Below are 8,770 nucleotides of genomic sequence, written 5' to 3'. Positions count from 1 at the left end.
ACTTATACCTCAAACCAAACAAGTCCTAAGTGATTTACCATATGACGTTAAATCTATTAGTGGAAAGGGGCATATCTACTTTACTTGGCTGTCAAGATTCAAGAGTACTTTTATGCCGAAAAACAAATAAATGACATATTGCTTTATTTATAATAATTGAGGGATATGCCGCCTTTTTCCTAAAATAAGTGTGCTTTAGCTCATTTCACACCATTAAGAAAAATAACAAATACAAGGTATTATTTACCAAGTCACCTTATTTATTATTTTCTTGAGAATTGAACACTATTATGAATTGTTTTTTTAACATAAGACATAGTTAAAAATATATATTTTTAAAAAAAAATTCCTAAAGCAACATTTAATATGGGACAAATTTCTTTTTGTTAAAGTGACAGTTATAAGTGTACTTCTGTACCAAAACCCAAATGAAGAGTATACATAATTCGAGTATTTTTTATCTTTTTTTAAAAAAACAGAGTAGATAAACCAGGAGAGGGGGATGAAAAAAAAAAAAAGAGAAGCTGGAAAGGCGAAGCTCATATTGGTGACGAGGACACGAAAACTGATACGGATCCAGAAATCCAAAATAGGGGTTCTAACCGAAAATGGAAGAATCAACGGCGAAATTAGAGAGCTCGATAGCCGCACCCATTATATTCATTATTGTCATAGCTTTGCAGTTCCTTTCTCGCTATTTCGAAATCAATCAAAAGGTTACTTTTCTTTTCTTCTTTTCTTTATTATATCCCCTCATCTTCCTTTTAAACTTATATTTAATAATTTTCAGCTTAGGTGTTTTATTCTTAGTAATATCCATTAACTATAGTCAAAGATATAGACCATCAATCAGTGTATTCGTTCTAGTTCATTCAATTAATCCCTTATAAAAATATTAGAAAAACCGTTCTTTGCTTTGATTTTGATGAAATTTTTTCAGTTAAAATGGATTGGTTGTGCCTTATATTTTGATTTGGTAAAATAGTAGCTTTGAATAAGTTGTTGTGATAATTATATCTCTATTGTTGTTTCGATGATTGATTTGTTCAATGTCGAGGCTGGAGGAAATTGGCTCGTCAATTAGGGATATCTTAATAGTATTTTATTAAATACTCAGCTTATTTTGCCATTGATTTTGTTACTCCTATCGTCCTATGATATGAAAAATGTTTAAAATTTTGCAGAAAGGTTCTACAAGTTCTGAAGATATGCAGTTACGAGCAGAAATCAAGCAGCTGTTAAAGGAGGCAAGTGCCTTGTCACAGTAAGTGATGTCTTGTTTGGTAATAAGACTAAGAGCCTGTTTGGATGGGCTTATGTCTATAAGCTGTTTGCAGCTTATAAGCTAAAAAAAATAAGTTGGGGTAGTCTAACTTATTTTTTTTGGCTTATAAGCTGTTTTCAACTTATAAGCTGCTTTAGATAAGCTAAGTTAAATGGGCCTAATTATTTTTTTGAGCTTATTTTAAGCACAAAATGACTTTAAGCTGGCCAGCCAAACACTCAAAAAAGCTAAAAACAGCTTATAAGTCAACTTATAAGCCAATCCAAACGGGCTCTAAACATGTTTTCTTTTCCTTTATTATTTATTTATTGATTTTTCGACAATGATGCACATGGTGTTCGGGCCATCTTGCGCTCACACTTCAATTAATTGACTAGGTACCCACTATCTCGTCTCCCACTAGCACAAGTACGTATGTAACTTTGTCTACCAATCAAGATTTTGTTTATTCAGAGTATCGTAATCAAGATTTTGTTTTGATTTCTTTGTTGTGATTTTTCAAAACTATCCTTGTTTGTAGTTACTTACTGTAGTTATACATGATGGATAAGTGTCTGTCTGTAGTTAATAACAAGTAATTAAAATAGAAAGTGGAGTCTTTAAGAGGACACGTGATGGTTTTCTCTTTTCATATGGTAAATAAAATTGATAATGTCATTAGTTAAGTTGTATGATACGGAAAAATTGATTATGCCTTCACATATATTTCAGGCCTTCAACATTTGCACAAGCTGCAAAACTGAGGAGGTTAGCTACTGCCAAGGAGAAGGAACTTGCAAAAAGTATGGCTTATATTCTATCTTCTTTAGGATAGTTACTGCTATATTCGTAATCCATATCTAGAGTGACTAAAACTATAGTTGATAGCCTTGTGGCTCATAGTGCAATACGTTATTCATGATCCCTGCTTTCACCTTTTCGTTTGAACCTCAACTCAAAATGAGTAGAGGTTTGAAGGTTTTAATGACTATTCAAATAGGAACCTGGCTGTGCTGCCATGGCTTGATATAGTAATTTTTTAAAAGAATATTGGACCTGTCTTCTATGTTTTCTGATATGGACGTTCATCTGCTTTCCTGCCATAGAGAATAGTTATCTGCTAGACAATCTATCTACTAACTTGCTGCCTGGGACAATTTCTTCACCACTTAATGAAGTGGTTCTTCTTCTGTGAATTATATGGCCAACTTAGCAGATTGCGCCCAGATATATGCTGCTCTGATATAGACAAAAGATACATTCATTATACCTCACCAAATTACATTATAATGGAAAAAATCACCTTTGAAAGAGCCGATGATCCTTATTATCAATAGAATTAGAAAGCATAGGACAAGCATTCTGCAACGGAGTTCCAAAATGAATGTAAATTTTCTTCAGTATACTCAGCCTATCGTTTCCAAAAAACCACGAGATGAATGAAGACTTGGAAATAGTGGAAGCCTAAGTTACTCGGACTCTCCTAAATTGTCGTCGGGTGCGTGTCGGATCCGACACGGGTGCGGCAACACTTTTGAAGAGTCCGAGTAACTTAGGTGGAAGCACATTAGGCTGTACCAGTATTACTAGTTCTGAACTTTTCAATTTTTCTTTAGTACTTTATCTATTGAAATGTCTAGATTGAGTTGAATGTGAGAGTAAAACATATGCCTTTTGAGGTTTAATTGTAAAGGAACAAGGTGCAGCATACTAACTCTTTTACCTCAACATGATTTCTTCTTAGTATTGCCATGTCCTGTCCTCTTCAAGCACATGAAGGCATTTAGTTTTGATATAGATAGTAAATTACTTGATAAATTTCGTGGAAACTTCAGTGACAAGGTCTCAGTGGCTGCTGTAGTCCTTTGAAAGGACTAATGTAGTACCTGTGAATGTCGGAGTAATCACGGACCAAATGGGCATGCCTATGATGAGGAACTTAAACCGTTTAGCCTTTAAAGTCGCCTTTAGCAGCAAGTTTCTACGATTTTCTGATTGTTGAAGTTTTCTTCCTGAAGTGGACTATATAAACCAAGTCTGTCTCCTCCTTATAGTTAAAGACTGATGCGAAGTTCTGTTTAGTACTTGTCTTTTTGCAAATCAGTGGCTGTTGAAGTACCATATATGTTCAAGCAGAAACACATACCAAATACAGATAAATATGTTGACTCTCCTTGTTAGGGAAACTTCCTACTAACTCAACATTTGGTTATACTTCACCTTTCAATCCTGAATCAATAGTCAAGTATAACTGCTTGCTGCCTGCTAGAGATCCGAGGAACCCCAAATTCTTTTCAAGAGCCTTCCAAGTAGATATGCTGACCTGATTTACCAGCAAAGCAGTCTGTGCTTTATCTGAGTCAATCATGTTAGGAAGGTGATCTCTTTCACAAGATTGGATGAACTAAAGGCAGTTTTGAAAATTTATCAATTATATCTGTGTTCATTCTTCTGGTATTGTCTCTATTGAGCTCTAGCTGAATAAATAACCTCTGCAAATCTAATGTTAGTGGTATTCAAGGTTTGGCACCTTGGATGAAGAAACATGAGCTGCTATCTGATTGTTTTCCACTAAAAAAAGTCTCCATGACCAGCTTATATAATTAAGGAGAGCTTGGGCCTCCTTAAGTAAGTATTCTTGTAGTACTGAAAGTAGGTACTGAAGTATCAAGTTAAGAAGCACAGACTTTCTGGATACTTGAATCCAGCATCAAGTTAGCAGAAACAGCTCCTGCAGAGAAGTAAATTATTTGGATAGAACTCTTGGAGAGGAGTTGTGTTTTGGAGTCTGAATCTTCTAGGAGAAAAAATGTCTGTCAATTTGCGATCCTTCATAGTGGAAGTTGTACAATGGAAACTACAATGCTACCAAAGGGATTGATCCAAAGGAGAGAAAATATCCATAACTTGTTACTGAAATTAAAAGAATATTCTTTCTTTGTTTAAAAATAAATAAAAAAAGAACTTTTAGGGATGTCTTATGGTGAACTCAAACAAGGAAGGGAATCAGTGATAGGAATGCTGAGATAGTAATATTAGTGGTCTTGAAATCTAGAGGCAAGTAATTTTTTTTTTGACAAGGTAACAGACTCTGTATATAAATCATCAGCACAAAAGTGCTGGAAACCAAAAATTACATCCAAAAGAGTGAAAACCAGAAGGCAACACAAAAGTAAATTTGGTAGTGTGGGTTAAGCATGGATCTACATCACTAGAGTGGGTTTGCCAAATTGAGGACAGTTATATAACAGACATGCTTTGCTAACTGGAAGGTGGCTTCAAGCTGGTAATTCGACGAGCTATGCTCCAAAGTATATCATGTCCCTATCTTGTGGTCTGTAAGACAAAACGATGTCTCCAGCTACGTCTTTCTCTCATTTATGTTGATATCTCTTTCTCTTTATTTATTTTGTCTTATTAACTGAATTTCACTCCCGTCTTTATAGCATATATAAGTAATACGAAGTAGTAGAGATTGAGGCTTAGGTATGTTGGTAAGCTTACTCGATTTTTGCTAGAAGTACTTTTAATCTTGTTAGAAACTGTGTGTCAGGAGAAAACATAGAGAATTTCTAGCGTTAGAAAACTTAATGTATTGAAGTGGAATGAAACGGGTACAAGTGAAATTGGTGGTGAGGATAGATCATATACTATCCTCAACCAGCTGGGGTTGAGACATAGCACTTCTTGTTGTTGGTGGTGTTCTCTTCATAGCATATTCTATTTGGATGAAATTTATCGATAAATTTAATTAGTTCTCATCCTCTGATGCAGATCAAGAAATTCGCAGCAAAGAGGCGAAATTGTCATATGATACATACACAAAAGGCCTTACTATTTTGCAGGTATGAATTGGATTTGTTAGGGATTTGTACAAGCTTCGTTTAAGCTGTAAGATGCTTATTTACCCTAATCACACAGGTCTTGACGTACTTGTTATTGATTATCTGGTTTTGGCGTATTCCTGTGGCTTCCATATCCAAGCAGCTCGTACAGCCCTTTGGTAAAGCTTCTGATTCCTAAATTATTGAGCTGTAGCCATACTCACATGACATTTTGTGACTATGATATATGCTTAAAATATTGTTTAACCATTAACCAATTTGATTTCACTTGTTTTTTCATTGTGATTTATGGATTAATATACATTTGATTGCTTTAATTTCACCGGCTTTTAGGGAGATCCTTGTTCAGATTTCCTGCTTGTGACATACTGATCTGCTGTTCTTCCACTTCTGCAGGGAAGATGTTGTCATGGCGAGCTGGAGGTCCTGCCAATGAAAATGTTATGGTAATGATTAGTCGCAATTGTTTCTTTACTGTCGATTTATTCTTTAAGGGGAAATAGTGACTGAAAATAGAGCAGCCCTGTGAGGGTAGGTCTTGGTTTTGCCTCTGAAGGTAGAAAAAATTTAGTTTTTTGCTTTATTATTTAGTTGGGGGAGCAGGTGACATTCTTTCCTATTATTGAGAATTTTGAAAGAAAAAGGGGTAAAAGAAAAGGGTTTTAAAAATTTGGTTGCGCTTGGGCCAAAAACTGTTGAAAATGTTTTTGTTTTTACAAAAACCGACTGGGCAAGTATATTTTGCTAGTGCTTCATCAGAGTTGCACCTAAGAATTTGGGGATCTATTTCCCCCAAACTATTTCTCATTCCTTACTTCCTTGGAAATCTAACTTAATATGTTGTCGTCGTAATCTTATCCCATACACCCAACTCATACATGACATATAACTTCTAAGATCTACCGTCCTTTACATTCCCTATCTTATCCCAAGTTTTGAAGAGATTTACTACCTTTTTGTGCTTTTTGGCCTGCTTACTGGGGCAAGTCTGATATGCATAAAGTCAGCACTTGTGCAACATATCACACCAGCTGCGGTTTTCCTTAAACACCAAAGTTGCTCGACATTTGAATAGTTTGTTTGATGCATTTGCAGGTGGGGATTATTCCGTGGTTGATACTGTCTACTAGAGTCAGCAAATCTATCAGTCGAAGAATACTCAAGTAGGAACGGGAAGTAAAAGCGACAACAACAAACTGACCAATTTTTTCCTTTTCCTTTTGATATCTAATTTATTTTATTGTCAACTCATTTGGAATCTGTAAATTGAATGCGCTACCCCTTTGTAAGGAGTAACCGTTTTCTTCTTCCGCAAGTAGGAACAAATGCGATGAGTTAGAAATCATGTCTGAAAGGAGTGCTTTTATACGGCTTTTTGGCTTTGAAAAGCAAATGCAGTTTGTTTTCTTGGGTATCTTGAGGGATAAATTTGTAGTATTTTTTTTTAGAGTTCATGAACTGGATCTACTTTTGAAGTTTATATGAAATTGTAGCGTGTACATCTGGTATAGTGAAGACGATTCTTTGTGGTCACAACGCTGGACATAATTTCCACGATCACATTAGCCTTGTGCTTGATGCTACTGCACAATAGGTTGAGCTACGTTGGCTTAGTTCAGCTGCAACAGTCTCAGTTAAGTTGTGAACGCCTCTTCCTTGTTGCATATGCTGGTGAGGGTGGTACCTTTGGCTTCTGGAGGAGTACCTAGTCGTTATAGTTTGGTTGGTTTCTAGTGTCACTTCTCTTGTGTGGGTTTATTTCGATCTTGCTCTTGTTTGATGGAGTTATTTTCTCAGTTCTCAAGCAATATAACATGCAAACAGAGGAGAAGGGAAAATAAACCAAATTGCTTTGTCAAATGGCTGGAATCATCATATTCAATAAGCAAAAGTTAATTAAGATGGAACAATGGTTTCAATTGAAAAAACTCGCAAGTCATAACATAACCTATTTTTACCAAAAAAACTGCATCAACTAAGTACAGCAATCAATAAACAATTTTGAAGGAGCAGTAAATTTACCCAACAAAAACTAATGACTACACCTGCATGTACGCCAAACCGAACTACCCCCAGACAAATACATAGTAAAACCAGTATTCTACCTAAAAAAGAAATTCCAAAAAATACAAAAGAATATCTAAGCTCAACACACACCCCAAAAAAAATTCAAAACTTGGGGGAATAGTTAGCAGAAAACCTAGAAAGTATTAGCGGAAAAGGGAATGGAATAATCATAATTAGGCTCATTAGCAAGTAGACTGTTCAACAATGTACCAAAACCAGTAGCCTCTTGTTGTGGCAATAGATCAAATTCAGGATCAGAGACCATTGGCCAAAGATCATTAGTCCCAAAATCGTACTTCTCCAGATTGTTTAGTGTCTCCCACATGTTCATCTCATTAGGTATTACCACTAATCGTCCATCATGCCCAAAAATATCAACTCCTTGGACTTGATCATAAGCAGAACAATTTCTCAGTTTATCACCATTATTAATTGCAACACTACCCCATAATTCTTGATCAGCCACAACAAATTCGTTTCCTTGATTATAAGCACCATTGTTTCTCAGTTGATCACCACTAATTGCACCACCACTTTCCCAGAATTCTTGATCAGCCATAATAACTTCGTTTTCTTGATTATAAGCACTATTGTTTCTCAATTGATCACCACTAATTGCACCACTAATTTCCCAGAATTCTTGATCAGCAATAATAACTTCGTTTCCTTGATTATAATTAGCACTATTGTTTCTCAGTTGATCACCATTAATTCCAACAATACTTTCCAAGAATTCAAAATCTGAATTATGGGGTTCTTGATTAGCAACTACTTCTTTTCCTCCTGAACTTAAACCAGTAACATTACCAACAACTCCATGTCCATTATTCACCATCTTCAAGAATTCAATCCTTTTCTCCACAGCCGCTAATTTCGAATTCAACTTCACCAACAAACTTTCTTTCGACTCTCTAGACATGTTACTAAGCCACTGATCATCATCATTATCACAAAACAGATCAAGATTCTTTTTTGACTTTACTACTTTCTTGCCGTCAATTAGACTTTTTTTGTAGGATTGAATAATGGGGTTCATGTCCGTCGGATTTTCAGGCCATGTATCAACTTCCCCATTAGGATCAACAAGAACGACGCAAGCTTTAACGCCACAGAGGATTGAAAGCTCCATAGTTTTTTTCTTGATTGTTTCTTTTTTCTTCCTGTAATTCAACATGTTCCCCTTCTTCATTGTGGTGCCAAGAAGAAGGGTACTGCTACTCTGGACTATGAGAATTACCTTAGAACTATTGAGTATTACTTAACTAGAGTTTTATTATTTTATTTATATAGGCAAATAAGCTATACTTTTAAGTTGTGTCAGCCCTCTTAAATGCTGGCCCCACGTCCTGCCATAGTACAACGTCTAACACGTACAGGATTTTTCACCTCCACATTCCATCAATTTTAGGTTTACTTTGTTTATCTATTGCAAATTAGGGGTAATTTTGGACCCCTTTCAACTCTCAAGTAAAATACTAAATGAAAATTTTAGTACTCATGTTTCAATTTATGAGATATTTTTTATTTTTTGAGTTTTAAATTATGTAAACTTTGATCAATATTTTGATTTTTTTTAAAATCATATTACCATGAG

At 35.3% G+C, this 8,770-nt stretch overlaps 2 protein-coding genes across 2 annotated transcripts; one reads left to right on the top strand and one right to left on the bottom strand.

Annotated features, from left to right (window-relative positions):
- Positions 1 to 508: 508 nt before the first annotated feature.
- LOC132039909 (protein GET1) lies at positions 509 to 6,523 on the top strand. The gene is made up of 7 exons (XM_059430468.1): positions 509 to 716; positions 1,185 to 1,264; positions 1,997 to 2,067; positions 5,039 to 5,109; positions 5,186 to 5,267; positions 5,506 to 5,555; positions 6,205 to 6,523. Exons 1-7 carry the CDS (start codon positions 609 to 611, stop codon positions 6,274 to 6,276), a joined length of 534 nt encoding a protein of 177 aa, XP_059286451.1. The 5' UTR covers positions 509 to 608; the 3' UTR covers positions 6,277 to 6,523.
- Positions 6,524 to 7,048: 525 nt separating this feature from the next.
- On the bottom strand, positions 7,049 to 8,427 carry LOC132039900 (uncharacterized). The gene has a single exon (XM_059430455.1). The coding sequence runs from the start codon at positions 8,363 to 8,365 to the stop codon at positions 7,310 to 7,312; it is 1,056 nt and encodes a 351-aa protein (XP_059286438.1). The 5' UTR covers positions 8,366 to 8,427; the 3' UTR covers positions 7,049 to 7,309.
- Positions 8,428 to 8,770: the final 343 nt, after the last annotated feature.

This window comes from Lycium ferocissimum, chromosome 2 (assembly GCF_029784015.1).
Source record: "Lycium ferocissimum isolate CSIRO_LF1 chromosome 2, AGI_CSIRO_Lferr_CH_V1, whole genome shotgun sequence".
NCBI classification, from domain to species: Eukaryota; Viridiplantae; Streptophyta; class Magnoliopsida; order Solanales; family Solanaceae; genus Lycium; species Lycium ferocissimum.
This window is presented reverse-complemented; position numbering and strand designations above follow the sequence as displayed.